Source organism: Pimephales promelas, chromosome 1 (genome assembly GCF_988280905.1).
Source record: "Pimephales promelas chromosome 1, fPimPro1.hap1.1, whole genome shotgun sequence".
In the NCBI taxonomy this organism is placed as follows: Eukaryota; Metazoa; Chordata; class Actinopteri; order Cypriniformes; family Leuciscidae; genus Pimephales; species Pimephales promelas.
Window position 1 is genome coordinate 3405134 of NC_142769.1, and position 22538 is coordinate 3427671.

Genomic DNA, 22538 nt, shown 5'->3' on the forward strand with positions numbered 1-22538 from the left:
GACAGAAGGACAGCGAGACAAAAATACAGACAGACAGACAGACAGACAGACAGACAGACAGACAGACAGACAGACAGACAGACAGACAGACAGACAGACAGACAGACAGACAGACAGACAGACAGACAGACAGACAGACAGACAGACAGACAGACAGACAGACAGACAGACAGACAGACAGATAGATAGATAGATAGATAGATAGATAGATAGATAGATAGATAGATAGATAGATAGATAGATAGATAGATAGATAGATAGGCAGATAGGCAGATAGGCAGATAGGCAGATAGGCAGATAGGCAGATAGGCAGATAGATAGATAGATAGATAGATAGATAGATAGATAGATAGATAGATAGATAGATAGATAGATAGATAGATAGATAGATAGATAGATAGATAGATAGATAGATAGATAGATAGATAGATAGATAGATAGATAGATAGATAGATAGATAGATAGATAGATAGACAGACAGACAGACAGAAGGACAGACAGAAGGACAGCGAGACAGACAGACAGACAGAAGGACAGACAGACGGACAGCGAGACAGAAATACAGACAGACAGACAAATATACAGAAGGATAGACAGACAGACAGATAGACAGACAGAAGGAGAGACAGACAGCCATGCAGATAGATAAATAGTCAGACAGACAGATATATAGACAGACAGATAGACAGACAGACAGACAGACAGACATATAGCCAGACAGACAGATAGATAGACACTGTAGATAGATAGATAGATAGATAGATAGATAGATAGATAGATAGATAGATAGATAGATAGATAGATAGATAGATAGATAGATAGATAGATAGATAGATAGATAGATAGATAGATAGATAGATAGATAGATAGACAGAAGGACAGACAGACAGACAGAAGGACAGACAGACAGCCATACAGATGGATAGATAGACAGACAGACAGACAGACATACATATAGCTAGACAGACAGATAGATAGACAAGATAGATAGATAGATAGATAGATAGATAGATAGATAGATAGATAGATAGATAGATAGATAGATAGATAGATAGATAGATAGATAGATAGATAGATAGATAGATAGATAGATAGATAGATAGATAGATAGATAGATAGAGACAGACAGACAGACAGATAGACAGGACGGATGGATGGGTGGATAGACAGATGTACAGATATAGCCTAATGTAAATATTAATTAATAAATGACAAATGATTATGCTGAATGTTTTTATGCGGTTTTAATTATTTTATTGATTAATTTTATTTTGCTAGCATCACCGAGGTCGTAGTTTTGATGAGCACATGCTGATAAAATGTATACTTTCATTGCATTGTAAGGTCACATAAAAAAAAGAAGTTTTTGGATTTGGATCTGCCACATATGTAAACCCCACATACACAGCAACACACAGCTGGAGGATGGGCTGAGTGAAGCAAATAAGATCCATGCAAATCCCCACACCTGGTCTGAGCCACATGAATGCTTCTGCCTCAACCTCCACTGCCAGCGAATCCGTACACTCCACAATCACTGTTATACCAACACACACATGAGCAGAAGAGGGATACAGTACTCAATGAAGGATAAAACAGATATCTTTCCATTTCAAATGTATAATTAGAAGCAGAAATCATTTGTAATCGCTATCAGTGCATTTTTGTGCACATGTAAATATGAGCAGTCGTGGTGTGTTTTTGCATGTTTCTGCTGGGAAGCCTGAGGCGGTCTGTCTGAGAGTTGTATTTAGATAGGGTGTTTGCGCCCTGTGCCCTCTTTGTAGGGCCAGCTGTAAGTTGTCTGTTTGGGATACTCCAGATGTTTGCCCATAAAGACAAGGCACTTCAAACAGCTGCGAACAACATCCTAACCTCCTTCATGTTTAGAGGTGTACGCTGGGGCATTAGCTGAGGGGAAACGGCTGCGACTCTTTACCCTGTAATCATGAGGCCGTCGAGGGGGGGGGGGGGAGGGAACCTGACAGTCACTTTCTATTCTGCATCTTCTGGCACATAGTCTCACCTTTCCCTAGGGAACTTGAACTTGAACATGCACTAACCTAAAGGATTGTTAGGAACACCTGTTCAATTTATCATTAATGCAATTACCTAATCAACCAATCACATGGCAGTTGCTTCAGTGCATTTAGGGGTGTGGTCCTGGTCGAGACAATCTCCTGAACTCCAAACTGAATGTCAGAATGGGAAAGAAAGGTGATTTAAGCAATTCTGAGCGTGGCATGGTTGTTGGTCTCAAGAGTATTTCACAATCTGCTCAGTTACTGGGATTTTTACACACGACCATTTCTAGGGTTTACAAAGAATGCTGTGAAAAGGGAAAAACATCCAGCATGCGGCAGTCCTGTGGGCGAAAATGCCTTCAGAGGAGAATGGGCCGACTGATTCAAGCTGATAGAAGAGCAACTTTGACTGAAATAACCACTCGAGGTATGCAGCAAAGCATTTGTGAAGAAGCCACAACACACACAACCTTGAGGCGGATGGGCTATAACAGCAGAAGACCCCACCGGGTACCACTCATCTCCACTACAATTAGGAAAAAGAGGCTACAATTCGCAAGAGCTCATTAAAATTGGACAGTTGAAGACTGGAAAAATGTTGCCTGGTCTGATGAGTCTCGATTTCTGTTGAGGCATTCAGATGTTAGAGTCAGAATTTGGCGTAAACAGAATGAGAACATGGATCCATCATGCCTTGTTACCACTGTGCAGGCTGGTGGTGGTGGTGTAATGGTGTGGGGGATGTTTTCTTGGCACACTTTAGGCCCCTTAGTGCCAATTGGGCATCGTTTAAATGCCACGGCCTACCTGAGCATTGTTTCTGACCATGTCCATCCTCTGATGGCTACTTCCAGCAGGATAATGCATCATGTCACAAAGCTCGAATCATCTCAAATTGGTTTCTTGAACATGATAATGAGTTGACTGTACTAAAATGGGCCCCACAGTCACCAGATCTCAACCCAATAGAGCATCTTTCTTCATCAAGACCCAAATCTCCATCAAGATGCTATCCTATCAATATGGGCCAACATTTCTAAAGAATGGTTTCTAAGGTGCTTTCAGCACCTTGTTGAATCAATGCCACATCGAATTAAGTCACTTCTGAAGGCGAAAGGCAGACAAACACGGTATTAGTATGGTGTTCCTAATAATCCTTTAGGTGAGCGTACATTTCTGTATACACTTCATAGGCTCTAAAAAATATGGATAAAGCTTCTGTGACATCACAGACTTTCTGAAGAACGGTTTTGAGGCTGTTTATGGGGGGTATTGGGCGGCGCCATCTTGGAAAATCTTTTCAGAAAGGATACAGAGGTGGTATAACGTGTTGTGTCAGATCATGGCCGAGACGTCAAATTTCAGTAATTCCACTCGGTAGAGCCCGTTATCAGATGTCAATCAATCTGTAAATCAAAGTTAACCACGCCCTTATTTGCTATCGATTTTATATCTAAATACGAAATAAACTAACGAGTTAGAGAAAAAAATTCACCCCCCTCACAGTTGTCAGGCACTCAATAAAAGTAAAAAAAAAAAATACAATAAAATAAAAGTCCATGGCACTAACCTGTAAAAACATGAATTTATGCTGTGAAACATTTTAACATGGGGGACATTTATGCTGGGACATTTTAACATGGGGTCTATGGACATTTGCTCCCTTTCGGGACCTGCCCCTAGTGGATTTTCTTTGTATTGCAGTTTTTCGCACTTCCACGTATAGGCGTCATTTTCAGATAAGAATGTTGCTTGATATTGTTCCAAAGTTTGGAATCATTAAGAATTTTATTTATACATTTTTTTTAAAGGAAGTCTTTTATGCTCATAAAGGATGTGTTTATTGGAAAAATACAATAAAACCAGCAACATTGTGGAATATTATTACTATTATCACTATCATATAGGGGTATACTGGAAGAGATTTTGATGGAGAGCGGGAGAGTCTTCACTCCGATGAGGCGAGTGAAGAAGTAAGTTACTTATACTGCTGAGAGTATAAGAAGTCCCTGGGCTGGAGGCTCAGTAGCACCGTAAACCAGCTCAATCTCTTCCATCTCAGATAGGGGTATTACTTTATTTTATTTTATTTTTACTCTTAACTGTTTTTATTTATATTGATTGATTCCGACTGTACTATACATTTTATTTTCGACACTGTATTTTATTTTTATGATTTTTAAAAAAAAAATTATTCTAAACTGTTTTAATTATTCTGACTTCTTTTGATTATTTTAATTTCTTCCATGTAAAGCACTTTGAATTGCCACTGTGTATGAAATGTGCTATATAAATAAACTTGCCTTGCCTATTATAATAATTGTTCTCCACTTTAATATATTATAAAATGCTATCTATTTCTGTGATGTCAAAGCTGAATTTTCAGAAATCATTCTAATATGCTGATTTGCTGATTATTATCAATGTTAGACACAATGTAAACGATTGTGGTTGCTTAGTATTTTTGTAGAAACCATAAAAGATTGTAAGAAAAAAAAAAAACAGTAAAAAAAAATTAAAACACATTTATAATGTAAACAGATTATTTTAAAAATGTCAATTGATCATGTATCACATTTCCATAAAAATCAGGGAAATTGCCAAAACTGTTGTCAACATTGTCAATAAGAACCATTATTAATAACTGAGCAGCAAATCAGCACATAAGAATGATTTCTGAAGGATCACGTGACACTGAATACTGGAGTAATGATGCAAAAAATTTGTGAATAAATTACATTTTAAAATAAATTAATATTAGTAAAATTCATAATTAATCTATGACAGTGAAGACATTTATTTTTAAATAATTGTTGGCCTTTTGGACTTTCTATTTATGACGGTTTCCACAAAAATATTAATAAGAAACATACTATTAATGAACCATTATTAATATTTCAGCACCAGTAATAATTGAGCAGCAAATCAACATATCAAATGATTTCTGAAGGATCATGCGACACTGAAGACTGGAGTAATGATGCTGAAAATACAGGAATAGAGAAAAAGTTTTTAAAATTTGATCAATATTTCGATCAAATAATTGCAGCCTTGGTATGCAGAAGAGCCATCTTTCAAAAACATTTAAAAAAAATCTAAATTATTGCAAAAATATTATTGGAGAAATAAAGGCTCCTCATTGGTTTGTTGTAGAGCCTTAGGTTTAGACTCAAGAATATGTTGTATATGGTTGTATAGAGAGTCGGAAAGCTCTTTATGTTATGTCATATGTTCTTCACATCATCATATCTATTTCAGAAGGTTAAATCACCATTACAACGACTTAAAATTTTTTTTGTGCTGTCATGATTCAGTATATTTCAACCAGAGAGTTTTGACACAAAGTCCTTCAAACCATTATTTGCAGTAAATATGAACTGAAGAATAAAAAAAAAACACAGTAAAGCTCCCTGTTTTTTACAGCTTTAAAGTCCCAGGGCTTTCAGCACAGAACAAGAGAGGAGGATTTCACATGGCTTTAATTAAAGTAACACCAACAAAGTGGGTCATGTTGGCACAACATGGAACAAGAGACACCTAGTCAAAACACACTCCGAGAGCTTCAAAGTGAGCAGTGACGGCCAGCATGCAGAAGCTCACCAACACACCGATACTTCAGAGTCTCCCCAACACAAACAAAACCACCTCAACCCTCTTATGAGTCTGCCATAAACAACTCAAGCGTGTCATTTTACACAGGAATTAACAGCAAAACATCCTTAAGGAAACTGAGGATACACTGTAAAAAAACAAAAAAACCCAGTAAATTTTACAGTAAAATACTGGCAGCAGTGTTGCCAGCCATTATGTCATTTTTGTCTAGAATTTCCATGTATTCTCTGATTACAGTAAACTGCTGTATTTTTTTCAGTAAACTACTTGAATGTGTGTATTTGCAATATCTAGATGTAGTTGATATGACTTAAAGAGATATATATATATATATATATATATTTATTTTACAGTATTTTAAATTTTGATATTTTTAGGTCAAACTGTTCATGTCTGTCAGTCATATAATGGAGGTCTATGGTCACCACCTCAAAGAGCATGCACAGAGAAGTCCAAATTAAACATGATTTAATGACTTGTAAATGTAAGCACACATTGATGGCCTAAGACATGAAACGAGCAGTTTGTGTGAGAAAACGAACAGTATTTATATCATTTAACCACAGCCACGTCCAAGTGATCTGAGGACGTGGGCGCTTCGGTCTGCGCAAGCGGCGGAAGTGATCTCTCGCGCGTGTACTTCACTTATTGTTTACACAGAGATTTCGGAAGTGTTACCTTTCACTGTGAAGATCTAAACATATTTAGATGTACAGGAAATCGCAATAGAAGACGATTTCGATACATCAACAGACAACGCTGAATTTTTTTATGCAACCGCGTGAAAGATCGCGGACGTGGCTGTGATTACAAGAGGTAAAAACGATATAAATACTGTTCGTTTTCTCACACAAACCGCTCGTTTCGTGTCTTAGGCCATCAATGTGTACTTACATTTATGAGTCATTAAATCATGTTTAATTTGGACTTCTCTGTGCATGCTCTTTGAGGTGGTGACCATAGACCTCCAATATATGACTGACAGACAAGAACGGTTTGACCTAAAAATATCAAAATTGAAACTACTGCAGAAACAAAGACACCTACATCTTGGTTGCCCTTGAGGTAAGACAAAACATACCAAATATTAATTTCAAAGTGAACCATCCCTTTAATAAGTCTATTTTGCAAGCAAAGCTTTGAGGTTTCCACAAGAGGGCAACACATTACACATAAGTGGCCTCAAAACAGAATTACTTCTTGTAATGTTGAAATTGAAACAAATATGCAATGTCAGATATTAGTGTAGCATACATGTTACCTGATGTTAAGTGAGTTTATTGTGTGCACAAATCGTAATCTTTGTGTTTTGCATGGGTATATTCATCACACAAATATGTTACTGAAACATCTCAAACTATTTCCAAGTATGACCCAAAAGAGAGTGAAACTGTGTGTATTTTACATATCTGAGGGTGTTTTACCTGCAATGGCAACACAGTTTTGCCCTTTTTTTTAAAGAGACTCAATAATACAAAATAATGTAATATCTAGCATCATGGAAATTTTTAATATTTTAATTTAAAAAGTGATAATTGCATAATATTGCCTTTAAAAATTGTACATACTAGTTCCATACAACATGGTTGTATCACACTTTAAACAAACAAGACTAAAGTCAAACCTCCTGAGTTACATAATACGTGTTGCACACCTTTAGCACTGTAAGCCTCCACTTAAAGGAGTAGTTCACTTTTACAAAAAAAACTTTTGCTGATAATATTCTCACCCCCATGTCATCCAAGATTCTTCAGTCGAAAAGAAATTAAGGTTTTTGATGAAAACATTTCAGGCTTTTCTCAATATAATGGACTTCAATGGGAACCAAACGGTTCAAGGTCCAAAAGACAGTTTCAGTGCAGCTTCAGAGGGCTTTAAACTTATCAAGCGAAACGATCGCTCATTTAAAAAATAAATAAAAAAGTATACGTTTTATAAGCACAAATGCTCACCTTGCTCTGTTCTGTGATGCGCGTTCATGACTCTCCTGTTCAAACTCGTTCATCAAAATGAACAAATCTTTTTTCGAGTCATGACTCGAAGGGTCCTAGAGTCTGGAGTCGTTTAAAGCCCTTTGAAGCTGCACTGAAACTCTCTTTTGGACCTTGAACCGTTTGGTTCCCATTGAAGTCCATTATAAGGAGAAAATCCTGGAATGTTTTCATCAAAAACATTAATTTCTTTTCGACTGAAGAAAGAAAGATCTTGGATGACATGGGGGTGAGTAAATTATCAGCAAAAGTTTTTTTTTATTTTATTTTTTTTAAGTGAACTACTCCTTTAAATGTCATTTTTAAATTTACATAGTCACTGTATTGTAGCAGTGTTATAGACCTTTGGGGATTGTTAGAGTTTATATTCATAATGTGTTCTTGACTACCAATAAATTTCACTGACAACAAGAATGTCAAAGGCATCAAACCGATTTATATATACCGATACACGTATGACACCAGTCTAATATGGTGTTGGTCCTCCTGATGCTGCCAAACCATTAAGAGTCCCGAAGGCGTCCTGTGGTCTCTGTGGTTTCTGGCACCAAGACGCCAGAAGAAGATCCTTCAAGTTCTGTCGGTTATGCGAAGTGGATCAAACTTGACGGTCCTGAGATCTGGCTAATTTGGAGGTTGAACTCTTCATGATGTTCCTCAAACATCAGTGTGTGTTATCCTGCTGAAAGAGCCGTTCCTGCTCTGCTACAATATTCAGGGAGACGTGTAAAATATCCAGAACACGCTCAGAGCTTCACACTCCCTCAGTGATCCTGGTGCATCACGGCACACAGATGTAAACGGGACTCAGTCATCGGACCTTCTTCCACCGCTTCAGTTCTGATGCTCATGTGCTCATAGGCTCTTCCAGTGGTGGACGGGGGTCATCATAATCCCTCTGATTGGTCTACAGAAGCTCATACACACCAGAGTGAGATGCACTGTGTTTGATAACCATCTTGTGCCACAGTAGAGGTTCTGTTGCTTCAAACAGGAATCCTTATTTTCTTCACCTGTGACTAGTCATAATGTTTTGGCTCACCCGACGCTTATGCCAAAGCGTACACAATCAACGCACATGGCACCCTTTGGCGTCAAATGAGACGCAGATATATATGGGGCAGAAGGCGCCTCCTAGTGGTCTAACCCTAACCCTAAACTTACCATTACCGAAGCGTCTCATTTGACGCTAAAGTTGGATGCGTTGGATCGCTTCGGCAAAAGCGTCGTATATGACGCCGGGGGATGAGAATGCGTTGGAATTTGTGTTTGTGAGGTTTTCATTCAGCTGTCATTAACTGTTATTTTCTAGGTGAGCTTTCACTTCAATAACAGGGGCAGTTGAAACGAAAGGGGTCAAACTACTCTGTGTAAACCACTGGCATTATGTATTTTACTCTTCTGTGCGTCATAAAACAGTATCGACCCAAAAAGTAAACACTACATGTGATTATCCTTGTTTACTTTACAGGGGATCCCCCCCCGTAGCTCAAAATACTCCAATGCACAACTTCACTCATGTGAAGAATTAAGAATAACATATCCGTGATCGACCCGAAATACTTTTATAGCTATTTTTAGGCTTTTTGCCTTTTGCTGGACAGAGATCATGGGAGATGAGAAAGTCACGGGAAAAGTCCTCGATCTGAGACTGTATATGTCGAAGCACTCGCCCACACGGTTACGGCTCCGACCCCATTCAACAAGCTACTGCTGTCACGATTTCACATCCCTGTTTGCTTGTTTCAATGTGGAAGCATTTCAAAATAAACCCAGATAAGGACCTCGGATCTATTGGCTCTGGATCGCGTAATCAGATATGCACAATGTTCAGTGGGTTTGGTTGGAACTGGCATCTTTTATGAATAAAAGTGTGATCGTTAGATATATAGAGGATGTGTGCGATTTACAGTGCTCCGGATGACAGCATAGGTCAGCATTCAGACTTACATCACTTCCTCCAGCACAAAGCCAAGCTTTCTAAGTGATGTGACATCACTGAATACTTATAATAATGAATAAATCTGTCACAAAGCGTATGAGATAATGCATTCTAAGTCTAACTGTGACTCAGCCTAACAAAAGCAGCATTCATTAATTTATTAGGCTACTTAATGTTATATTAAAAATGCTGGGTTGTTTTAACCCAATTTTGGGTCAAATATGGACCCAAACCCAGCTGTTGGGTTAAATTTATTAATTGCATTTTTCAATCCAACATTTGGGGTTGTCCATATTTAACCCAAAATTGGGTTAAAACAACCCAGCATTTTTTAGAGTGTGATATAAACTCTTTTGTTTAGGTTTTGCTTGCTATTAACGTTTTAAAATATAATATAAGTTGTAACATCCATCATTTACACTTAAACAATTGTATGTGTTGAACACAAGCTCTGCTGACATCAGTGAAATCTTAATTGACAATGAATTAAACGTTTAAACTGCACGTATATTTTTATCAATGAGAATAAAATTGGCAAAGTGCAGCGATCACACAGCGCCACCTAGCGATCACAACAGCGAATTTGAATTGCAACCCTGCAACCTTCTAATTTCGAATTTTAGAAAAATTTTCAAAACGATTTTTGTCGCATAAAGACTTATGATTAAGAGGGAGCCGGAACATAATTTGAAATCTGCTCCTTTCGGCCTAGATATTTTATGCAAGATCACGTTTTTAAAGACAGGGACTAAGCTATCTTCACTGCAATTCACAAAACACAGTATGTAAAAATAAAAATAAATAACTATATAGTTGGCTAATGCTTTATACGGTGTACTTACCGTATAAAGTTAAAGAGTTAAAGTGTTTCACGTGTTTTTTCCCCCGATTTTAAAATGGGTAACTGGCATAACTGTGCTCATTTCCACCTTCATCGGATTAGTGAAAATGTTGAAAATGCACATCATATACCAAATTTATTAAAATAGACCATGCACTTTTGGTATTTTGTGGGGCTTGTCAAAGAAAAACGTCCCATTAAATTAATTAGGCTACATTTAGCATAAATAAAAAATAAGCAGTGAAGCGATTGTATTTCAAACTATTATTAATAAATAGATCCAGAATAAATAAATTGATCCAAATCATCCGTCGAAACAGTTCTATTTCTAAAAATTATTTAATTTTCACTTGCAATTTCACGTTTAGTCATTAGGCTATGCTATGTGGAAAATGCTAGAATGTTTTTAAAATAAATAAATATTTACAAAGATTGTCGATTAGCCATTGATAGCCTACATAATAACCAAGTCCATTTTCACAAGTGAAAAGATTCAAAAACATGTCAACAAACAGTCCTTAACCAATGTTGTTAACTTTCATTTAAAACATGTAATATTGTTAAACGTTTTGTGTTTTAAAGATAGCTATAATTTTTCATCAAACGCAGTTTTATAACTCTTTTGCACACTAACTTTTGCACCCTTTCATTATTTTAAATCAATGCATTAAAGATGTATCATCATAAAACAATAACATGGTGCATTTTGCTGATTTATTCAGTCTTCATCGTGTGTTGGATGTCCAGCGGGGTGTGTTACCCTGTTCTCAGAACTGCCAAAGAGGGGAAATGCTTATCGATCGATCTGATAAGAGGACAATTTAAAGGCCAGTCGCAGTGCATTGCGCCAAAACAGAACAATACAAAGGAGATAGAGTGTGCAGGCTTCATATGCAGAACAAGACTATTGCAGATAACTCTTAATAATGCTCCTCTTACTCGTTGTCACTGTGTGTGGAAGCAGCATCGGCGTGGAGAGCCTCCCGTTGCCCGACTCTGGCCCGCATCTGGCGAATGACTGGGGGGAAGCGGTCCGGCTGCGACATCTGTACGCGGCCCGGCGTGGTCTACATCTGCAGATACACACAGACGGAGACATCAGCGGATCGCGCTCGCAGAGTTCGGACAGTAAGTCACACCATGCAGATCATGACGCTTCACGCGGTCGCTAAATGGGTCAATCACACATGAGGATGTCCGAGATGATAAAGTGGAGAACTCTTTCTAAAAACACTGTTTAAAACACGTTCGTTCATTTCTTTAGTTGATTTCCATCATAAAAAAAAAAACAAGAAAAAAAAAAAAAAAAACATGCTACATAGTTCGAAATGTCAAGTGGTGCAACCATCACATAAAAAAAAAAACTTTTTTTTTTCAATGTACACAGTATATTAAATATTAGTTGTAGCCTACACTGCAAAAAAAGAAGTGTGTGTATATATATATATATATATATATATAAAGTTATGGCAACATGTTATTACATTGCCAATCATCAAAATAAGTTAAGCAATTTCAACTTTTGAAAGAGTTATACAAAATTAAAGTTTAAACGTAATTTAAGTTGAAATGTCTCAAACATCCAAGTTGATACTTAAAAATTTAAGGCAGCAACTTTGTTTTTTTTTACAGTAAGTTATATCTAATGAACTGTATTATATTCAATGTGATCTTTTAGGGTTAGTCAATTTAACCTAAACAAAATGTATGTAATGTATGTGATATTAAAAACACATTTATTTTCTGCCATGCAGTACGATTTGTTTCTTTATTTCATCTGCATACGTTTTACTTTAAACTTTAAACAAAAACATCCAAATGACTGGAGTTTTAGTCATAGAAAAGAGTAATTTCTTTCTATGAATTGCATTTATTATTTTTTTAGGCAAAAAAAAAAAAGTCACTGCCGGATGTCATGTCATGCATTATATAAAAAAATATATATATAATCGTTTTTGCAACATGCACTGCATTTTCTGTATTTGATGCAAATATCACCATTGCAACTGCAACTTCAATTCATGTCAGCCTATTCATGACAAATATCTGTGAGGTGACCAGTAATGTGTAAAATCAGATTTTCAGCATATATATATATATATATATATATATATATATATATATATATGCTTCTTACTTTTATTGCAATCTATTAAATTTGTACTTTGTTTCCAAAAGGTTTGGTTGAGATAAGTCCGGTGGACACAGGCAGTGTTGCCATTAAAGGAGTTGCAAGCTCCCGATTTCTCTGCATGGACAGAAGAGGGAAACTCTATGGATCGGTAGGTCTGACAATCACAAAGATGTATAATAATAAAGATGTGCATTCTTAAAAAGTACGCTTACCAGTTGTATTTAGAATATCTATTGAACAAGCTATTTGAACACTGGAGGCTTTAGGCGCCGTTCTGCTTCCAGTGTTTTCCATCAAACATGCGCTAGACGGACACATTTAACCATTGAGCTTTTGCAGCATCTTGAGCATTACACGCAAACAAGTTCAGCTTTTAAACTGTATGTGAACCTGCCCTAAGGTTGCTGATTTGGCTTTGTTTTTGACACACTTGCGCACTTACAGAATAGCGATCTTGGAACTTATGCTAGGCCTATATAAAAGACATTTTACAATTTCCTTGACAAAATTGCTTCAGAGTTCACAATTTTGATTCCGGACCACATATACACTATTTCAAAAACAGTGCAGACAGAGGTCGACTGAGGTTATGTTTTTAGACTGTCTCCTTTTAACAGTGATGAGCATATTGCAATAATTTTATTCTTAGAGAGTGCAACATTGGCACTCTGCCACCACTCATAATAAAACTACACATATTCGTCAGAGACAGATAACCTTGTTGTGCTAAGGTCACCTTGCGATGTCCTCTATGACTGAGGAAGTCGATTTCGCCACAGACATAAGCTCTGTTGACATTATGTTCTGGTCATGGGTCATTCCTCCCATCTGACGTTAAAACACTACACTATAGGGCAGGACCATCAATGCATATAGTCATCATAGCCAAAATCCAAAATTAATATGAGTTAAGAGTAAATATCTTGGTTATGTCCAAGATTAAAGGGATAGTTCACTTTGAAATTAAGTTTTGATATGTTTTATCTTACCTCAAGGGCATCCAAGATGTAGGTATCTTTGTTTCCACAGTAGTTTCAATTTTTGATATTTTTAGGTCAAACCGTTCTTGTCAGTCAGTCATTTATTGGAGGTCTATGGTCACCACCTTAAAGAGCATGCACAGAGAAGTCCAAATTACACATGATTTAATGACTCGTAAATGTAAGTACACATTGATGGCCTAAAGACACGAAACAAGGGTTTATATCGTTTTTGTGGCTGTGGCCACAAAGCGCCTACAAGAGGTAAAAACGATATAAATACTGTTCGTTTTCTCACACAAACCGCTCGTTTCGTGTCTTAGGCCATCAATGTGTACTTCCATTTATGAGTCATTAAATCATGTTTAATTTAGACTTCTCTGTTCATGCTCTTTGAGGTGGTGACCATAGACCTGCATTATATGACTGACAGACAGAAAAATCGAAACTACAGTGTAAACAAAGACACCTACATCTTGGATGCCCTTGAGGTAAGCTAAAACATACCAAAAATTAATTTCGAAGTGAACTATCCCTTTAAATACTGAACTGAAATGTGCAATACAGCCAAAATGATCACAAATTATAAATAGAGCAAAGTATGGTTTGAGTGCTTTACTTGATTGACCAGAACATACAAAAAATGATTCTGTCCAGATAGGCTGATTTAAGTGGTGTCATTACAGCAACCTTTGCCCATGGCAGGGTATGTTTGCATAGCTAAAACCTCATTGAAAAGAAACAGCAATAACAACCTTGGCCTCTCCATGTGGTGCAAACAGCTTTCAATAAACCTTAAAACACCATGACACGTCCATATTGTGATTCTATGCACAAAAAAAGTGTTCGGTTTTCATGTTTTTGCCGTTTCTTCTGTTTGCCAGCACACTTACTCCAAGGAGGACTGCTCTTTTGTGGAACGCATCCTTCCAAACGGCTACAACATCTACATCTCATGCAACTATGGAGTCCTTGTGAATTTGCCTAAGCGGCACAGTAACGACAGGACCGCAACATCCCAGTTTCTGCCCATGGTGAACACACTTTCCCAGGAACCCAGTGAACGCCACTCAGGGGCACAGCGCTCTCCCGCCGGCCCCGGACAGGACCATCAGTTAGGTCTTCAGATAGACAGTATGGACCCTTTTGGAAAGATCTCTCAGATTGTGATCCAGAGTCCCAGTTTCAACAAAAGATGAGGAGTGAACAATCTCTTGTGGATGTTCTAAGGAAACGACCCCGAGGTCAAGAAGAAGAATGAGCACAGCGCCGGACTCTCAGAAAGAGAAGAAAACTGCACACTGGACACTGTGTTAAAGGCCTGCATTGTGTATTATCGTGCAATTTATACGCGAAAATGAGTTTTTAGGGCGTCATCTAACTGACGCTTTACCTTTAGCGCCAGTTAGATGACGCGGGTAGCCTATTCTAGGTAGGGTTAATACAACACTATCTCAGCACCAAATTCGTACGAATTCGACGAATGATTAAAAAGTGTCTAATTCGTACGACCTCACTCGTACGAATTTGTACGATTTGTCTAAACCCACGTGATGGTTAGGTTTAGGGGCGGGGTCAGGGGTAGGTCAATTGTATGAATTCATACGAGTTGGCCAATTCGTAAAATATGTACGATTTAGCAAAATCGTACTAATTCGTATGAGTGAGGTCGTATGAATTTAGCCACTTTTTCATCATTCGTCGAATTCGTACGACTTGGTCGTGAGATCAGGTTGAATAATATACGATCCCAGGGTGTCATCTAACTGACGCTTTACCTTTAGCGCCAGTTAGATGACGCGGTTAGCCTAGGTTTTGGTCTGGGGTAGGGTTAATACAACACTATCTCACGACCAATTCGTACGAATTCCACGAATGATTAAAAAGTGTCTAATTCGTACGACCTCACTCGTACGAATTGTCTAAACCCACGTGATGGTTAGGTTTAGGGGCGGGGTCAGGGGTAGGTCATTCGTATGAATTCATACGAGTTGGCCAATTCGTAAAATATGTACGATTTAGCAAAATCGTACTAATTCGTATGAGTGAGGTCGTATGAATTGTTACGATTTAGCCACTTTTTCATCGTTCGTCGAATTCGTACGACTTGGTCGTGAGATCGGGTTGGTTAATACGCGATCCTAGGGCGTCATCTAACTGACGCTTTACCTTTAGCGTCAGTTAGATGATGCGGGTAGCCTAGGTTTTGGTCTGGGGTAGGGTTAATACAACACTATCTCACGACCAATTCGTACGAATTTGACGAATGATTAAAAAGTGTCTAATTCGTACGACCTCACTCGTACGAATTTGTACGATTTGTCTAAACCCACGTGATGGTTAGGTTTAGGGGCGGGGTAAGGGGTAGGTCAATAGTATGAATTCATACGAGTTGGCCAATTCGTAAAATATGTACGATTTAACAAAATCGTACTAATTTGTATGAGTGAGGTCGTATGCATTGTTACGATTTAGCCACTTTTTCATTATTCGTCAAATTCGTACGACTTGGTCGTGAGTTCGGGTTGGTTAATACGCGATCCTAGGGCGTCATCTAACTGACGCTTTACCTTTAGGGTCAGTTAGATGACGCGGGTAGCCTAGGTTTTGGTCTGGTGTAGGGTTAATACAACACTATCTCACGACCAATTCGTACGAATTTGACGAATGATTAAAAAGTGTCTAATTCGTACGACCTCACTCGTACGAATTTGTACGATTTGTCTAAACCCACGTGATGGTTAGGTTTAAGGGTGGGGTAAGGGGTTGGTCATTCGTATGAATTCATACGAGTTGGCCAATTCGTAAAATATGTACGATTTAGCAAAATCGTACTAATTCGTATGAGTGAGGTCGTATGAATTGTTACGATTTAGCCACTTTTTCATTATTCGTCGAATTCGTACGACTTGGTCGTGAGATCGGGTTGGTTAATACGCGATCCTAGGGCGTCATCTCACTGACGCTAAAGGGTACCTAAAGCGTCGGATATTGAAGCATGGTCAAAATGCTTCCCAAGGCGTCAGTTATATGACGCCTTGCGATGAGAACGTGTTGGTAATACACACGCACCCCACACCACTACTAAACCTACCCTAACCAACCCATGCATATCCTATTGCACTTACAAACTCATTTTCGCGTATAAATTGCTCGATAAACACACTACGTGCTTTAGAGACGGATTAAGTGTGATCGGCACACAAACAACAAGAATATCACTCCATATGTGAATGGTGCAAAATTTTATATTTATTTTTCTAGTTTTGTTTGTGATGACTTTGCTCTCTAATTATTGTTTAAAATTTTATAGTTAACACATGCACTGTAAAACATATTTTATATATTTTGTATTCCTTTTTTATTCTGAAAGATGACATTCTGCAATGGTCATATAGCCTAAATTACTTTGAAATCTAACTGCTTATATGCTAAACGTGGTTAAATGGTTCTCATACTAAGACAGACGTTTTGAATTATTAAATATAAGCTTCATCTCTTCCTCTTTCATTAGCAAGACTGAAAATGTATATTTTTTTCTTGATACAGTTGAGACTGCATGATATTCCAAGGCAGGCTACTTCCATAAAATACTGATGAATATTTTAAAGATTTGTGGCCCTGAGAAACAGTAGAAGATATTCCCACGTCCTTGCATGATGCTCTTGAACAACAGTTCAATATTCACAGGAAAATTTTTATAAAGTTGTGGCTCCCTCTACTGGCAAAGAAGTCATTTGCATTTTGAGATTATGGCGTAGGCTATAAGTGTTATTAGTTCACCATAAAATTAACATTTTGTCATCATTTACTCACCTCATGTTGTTCCAAACCTGTACAAGTTTCTTTCTTCGGATTAACATAAAAGAAGATGTTTTAAAGAATGTCGGTAACCAAACAGTTGTTGGACCCCATTGACTTCCATAGTCTTTCCCATTCAATGGAAGTCAATTGGGATGAACAACTGTTTGGTTACCGACATTTTTCAAAATATATTATTTTATGTTACACACAGGAAAGAAACTTATGTATAGGTTTGAAACAACAAAAGGGTGAGGAAATGATGGCATGATGATGGCTTTGCTTATCACTATGTAGTACATACTACATGTATTAATGACTTGAATTGTTTTAGAAGTAAATGCTTCTATATTTTTTTATTGTGGGTAACCTAAGTAGTTTTTTTGTGTTTTTAACTTTTGCTGTACTGCTAAAATACTTACCAGAACATGTGATTTTTTTTTGTTAGTCATGTAGACTAATGTCATTATCTATCTACAAACAAAATAAAAGAAAATGCCGAAATAATTCACATTTTCCTCAATTAATTGTTGTAGACTAGGAGCAATGCTGACTTTGCTGAGCTCATTTGAACATGCACAAATAGATGCCTAAATTTAAGTGAAATATGCTGACATATTTTATACTCTTGATTGTTTTCAAATATTTTAATGTATCGATGTGCACAGGGCCTAAAATGAACACTAGCCAACGAATATATGAAAAGGTGTAAATTGCTAATTGGATGGGGATGCATGGAACAGTTGTTGGGCCAGTGCTGCATCATCACAAAAGTTTAAGCTTTGCCTTAAATATACAAGTGCAATAAGACACTAAAGGGAACACAATTCGACACTCACACACTGCAAACATCCTAATAATAACTGCATCTTTATAATCCTGCACTGTGTCCTTAATGTTAATCAAACAACAACAGAAAAAAAGAAATCACTCACTGCTCTTGTCTGAATAACTTTTTAAACTTTAATAAGCATTATGTTAAATATACAGTGTGAAGATTAAGCAATGTTACATTACATTTGATTAGCCTAACGTTACTTTATTAAATGTCTGCACTGAAAACTACTGTTAGACCTTATTTCAGTTCTCTTGTAGCCTATTTGTGCTGTTACTGTTTATTTCTTTTTAATAATGTTTCAAACTAGGCTGTGGTATAGAAACTGAAATAGAGAATTGTGACTTTTCATGTTTCATGTTTCATGGTCGGTAATAAATATTTAAGTCACCGGCCTTTCAAAAAGTTAGTTTTAGGCCCTGCATTTGGCATGCATATTAAGTGGCAGTGCTTAAATACGCTGTAATCATTTTCACAGTGGTTTCAGATATACAGTAGGCCTATACAATATCCCATAATTAATACAGTTAAATATGAGGCCACATATTGTATATCTTCCATAAAATTATGTTTCCTCAACTGATTTCCTGAGCGAGCGGACTAGCATGCTAGCATGTCCCAAAAAAAAACATTGAATTGAAGAACTCAAATTGCTAATTAAAACATCAACAGTTCATTCTCATTATGGGATTATAATACTATTACTTTTAATTTATAACTTTTCACTTATATTTTTTATCAAGCATATGATATCGAACCCACCTTGGATTAGTTTTGCTTCCCTTCCAGAAGACGGCGCCGTAACGTAGTTCAGTCACATAAACACCAACATCCGAGCAACTGGAACCAAGAAGAAGATAGATTCTGTCAGGAAAGACTTCGGGATTGATAACCAAATCGAAAAAATGGCTTTTGTGTCCAATGGTGATGATTTATTTGACCCCATTATCATGGCCGATAACAGGTAAAACCAACGATAAACAGAAACAGCTGCTGCGTCACGTGATGGTGTCTTCGTTTCTTTCAGTAGTTCAGTGTGTCAGTGGGTTTAGTTCAGTCATTGACGGTCACTGTAAATGTTTTTAAATGTGTATAAATACTCTCTTGTCTTAGGTTTCATGTTGAAGGTTATCAGGAAGGGTTTGAGGAGGGAACTCGACAGGGAACCATCGAGGGTCGAAACCACGGGCGGCTGCACGGAGCCAAACTCAGTGCTGAGGTGAAGCATGAACTAATACACACATGATGGCATATTCAGTGGCTTTACATTGAAGAAATATCACCTTTTGGGCGTTAGGAATAAATGTCTTTACTGGTTTCACATCTTTTCAGTATTCATATTGACTGACTCCTCTGGAAAAGCAGTGTCAGGGGTTTTCTCTTGTGTTTACAATGGCTTTTGAACAGGCAGCTGACATCAGTGATTCGTCGAACACGTTTAACATCAATACAGTTGTTATTGATATAGATTTTAACTTCTTTTGTCTCTTTTCTTACTTCATATTATTGTTATTCATGGAATTTATTGAGAAATTAAAAAATATATCTACAATACTACCAGTCAAATGTTAAAGGAGTAGTTTAAAAAAAAAAACTTTTGCTGATAATTTACTCACCCCCATGTCATCCAAGATATCCATCTCATTCTTTCTTCAGTTTAAGAGAAATTAAGGCTTTTGATGAAAACATTCCAGAATTTTTCTCCATATAATGGACTTCAATGGGAACCAAACGGTTCATGGTCCAAAAGACAGTTTCAGTGCAAATTGTTCAAAGGGCTTTAAACGATGTCAGACGATGAATAACGGTCTTATCAAGTGAAACGATCGCTCATTTAAAAAAAAAAAATGTATAAGCTCAAATGGTCTTCTGCTCGATTCTGTGATGCGTGTTCGTGACTTTCCTGTTCAAACTCGTTTATCAAAATGAACGAATGCCATTTGGTTCATTCAACGAATGAAATGAACGAGTTGACTGGAAAAGATTTGTTCATTTTGAAAACAACAACATGTTTTTCAAGCAATAAGAACTGTTTTAATTGATAACTGATCATAATATAACAGCCTTTGTTAATAATCAAGAACCAATAATAATTGAGCAGCAAATCAACACATTAGACTGATTTCTGAAGGATCATGTGACACTGATGAAAGTTATTTTAATATTTCACAATATTACTGTATTGAATCATCAAGTAAATGCAGCCTTGATGTGCAGAACAAAATCTTAATTATTTCAAACGTTTGACTGTTAAAGTCTATTGAATTAAAAGTGTGTACAGATTCAGAATAAATAAAGTTTTATATATCACATTTGAATGCAAACTTTAATAAACTTTTGTTACTGTGAAAAGGTAAATGCATTAAATGTCCTATTTTTCCAGGTGTCTTTTTATAACGGATTTGCTCTTGCCTGGAAATGTCTCCTTCAAAATGACAGTGATGTTAAAGCGAGGTATGTTCTGCAAGACACGACGAAGGGAACGAAACAAATGATTCTTCTGCCTGCTAACTTTCAGAGTTTCTCCTAGAAAAAGGCTGAAAGCTATGGAGTCTTTGATCGGAGTGATCCAGAACTTCCCATACGAAGACCCTCAGTATGAGAAACTCCAAGAGGACATGGAAAGAGTGCGTGCCAAATTTAGACAGGTAATCTCTTTAATCATATCGCACTTTCTTTTTGTTTTTCAAATTAAGGGAAAAAAAATATATATATATATATATATATATATATATATATATATATATTTTATTTTTTTTTCCACATTGCATTCATTAAAGGGATAGTTTAAGGTGATGAACATGTAGGTGTCTTAGTTTCCGAAGTAGTTTCATTTTGATATTTTTAGGTCAAACCGTTCTTGTCTGTCGGTCATATAATGGAGGTCTATGGTCACCACCTCAAAGAGCATGCACAGAGAAGTCCAAATTAAACATGATTTAATGACTCGTAAATGTAAGTACACATTGATGGCCTAAGACACAAAGCGCCCGTGCCCTCAGATCACTTGGATGTTGCTGTGGTTACAAGAGGTAAAAACGATATAAATGCTGTTCGTTTTCTCACACAAACCGCTCGTTTCGTGTCTTAGGCCATCAATGTGTACTTACATTTACGTGTCATTAAATCATGTTTAATTTGGACTTCTCTGTGCATGCTCTTTGAGGTGGTGACCATAGACCTCCATTATATGACTGACTGACTAGAACGATTTGACCTAAAAATATCAAAATTGAAACTACTGCGGAAACAAAGACACCTACATCTTGGATGCCCTTGAGGTAAGATAAAACATACCAAAAATTAATTTCAAAGTGAACTATCTGTTTAAAAGGACATCTACCTAACCCATCTCACCTCTACAGGTGTGCTCTTTACTGAACGTGTCCGCGGACTTTAAAGAATATGTCGGTGGATCAACAGGAATGTCTTTTTGAGACAACAGGAGTCTTCCAGCAGTTGTGGCAAACTCATTATGATCATCTGCAGAGGCCGCCGCTCGAGATGAGGCAGCTTTTGGTGTTCACATGCAGTGTGTACAGGCGTGGACCGTCATCACTCGCTCTGGAGTCGTACGGCAGTTCTTAATACTGAATTCTAGACAACACTCAGTGGTATTTTTAGGAGTTTGGTGGTTTTAAAGTGAGACATAAAGGGTGAAATAGCAATGGCAGTCACTGTCGTACACAAGACAAACCAAAGTCACTGTCTTTATAAGAATATTCCATCTTGCAAAGTTATTTTTATTATTTTTAACCCTTCCGGTGTGCAGAGGAAGGACTATAATCTGTATACAGAGTGTATTTATGCATCTTTAATATACAGTGCTGTTCAAAGAACTCCATCTAGTGGTGAAATTGGAGAATTGTTCTTGCAGTTATGTGGCTCCCCCTGCTGGTGAACTGCAAGTACTGCAAGAATTGTCACTTTTGAAATCGATAAATGTAGCACTGACAGTTTTTGCAGGAGATGCTGTACAAGTTTTGACGAAAAATGCATATTATTAGGCAACAATTATTTTTTCTTTAAAGGAAATGTTTTTTTTTTTGTCTAATTGTGTTAAATGATTTCGAATGGAAAGACAATAAAGTAGTTCAATATAAAATGAATGATCCACATTTGTTACTTATTTGGTTGTATAGCTGTCTAAATATGATCCATCTTATATCTTATTGATAATAATGATAATAACTTATTGTTTTTGTTATTAATGCTTGTTAATTTTACATGTTATTGGTCTTTTATTAGTTAAAGATGTCTGACCTATTTCATTAGGTCTACTTTAGATATTTTAATATCTATTTTTGAAGATCATAAAATTAAGAGCTGCTGGATTTGAGTGATTTAATATCACACACACACACACACACACACACAC

The 22538-nt window shown here is 37.0% G+C and overlaps 3 protein-coding genes across 3 annotated transcripts in view; 2 read left to right on the plus strand and 1 right to left on the minus strand.

Annotated features, from left to right (window-relative positions):
- ano1a (anoctamin 1, calcium activated chloride channel a) overlaps nt 1-11483 on the minus strand; it is a 190804-nt gene extending 179321 nt beyond the window's left edge. Inside the window, exon 1 of the mRNA XM_089116861.1 lies at nt 11350-11483. The gene's annotated coding sequence lies outside the window, so the exon portion shown is untranslated. The remainder of the gene's footprint in view (nt 1-11349) is intronic.
- On the plus strand, nt 11145-17834 carry fgf19 (fibroblast growth factor 19). Its single transcript, XM_039690992.2, has 3 exons — nt 11145-11538; nt 12589-12692; nt 14409-17834. Exons 1-3 carry the CDS (start codon nt 11337-11339, stop codon nt 14721-14723), a joined length of 621 nt encoding a protein of 206 aa, XP_039546926.2. The 5' UTR covers nt 11145-11336; the 3' UTR covers nt 14724-17834.
- Nucleotides 17835-18992: 1158 nt separating this feature from the next.
- lto1 (LTO1 maturation factor of ABCE1) lies at nt 18993-22269 on the plus strand. Its single transcript, XM_039690734.2, has 5 exons — nt 18993-19124; nt 19274-19379; nt 20544-20614; nt 20691-20808; nt 21526-22269. Exons 1-5 carry the CDS (start codon nt 19066-19068, stop codon nt 21595-21597), a joined length of 426 nt encoding a protein of 141 aa, XP_039546668.1. The 5' UTR covers nt 18993-19065; the 3' UTR covers nt 21598-22269.
- Nucleotides 22270-22538: the final 269 nt, after the last annotated feature.

Bases quoted from the DNA above. Each gene is read 5' to 3' on its own strand.
- fgf19 (XM_039690992.2), top strand. From the start codon at position 11,337: ATGCTCCTCTTACTCGTTGTCACTGTGTGTGGAAGCAGCATCGGCGTG. The intron at 11,539-12,588 runs GTAAGTCACACC...TGTTTCCAAAAG, and splicing joins GCGCTCGCAGAGTTCGGACA to GTTTGGTTGAGATAAGTCCG. The intron at 12,693-14,408 runs GTAGGTCTGACA...TCTGTTTGCCAG, and splicing joins GAGGGAAACTCTATGGATCG to CACACTTACTCCAAGGAGGA.
- lto1 (XM_039690734.2), top strand. From the start codon at position 19,066: ATGGCTTTTGTGTCCAATGGTGATGATTTATTTGACCCCATTATCATG. The intron at 19,125-19,273 runs GTAAAACCAACG...CTCTTGTCTTAG, and splicing joins ATTATCATGGCCGATAACAG to GTTTCATGTTGAAGGTTATC. The intron at 20,615-20,690 runs GTATGTTCTGCA...AGTTTCTCCTAG, and splicing joins GACAGTGATGTTAAAGCGAG to AAAAAGGCTGAAAGCTATGG.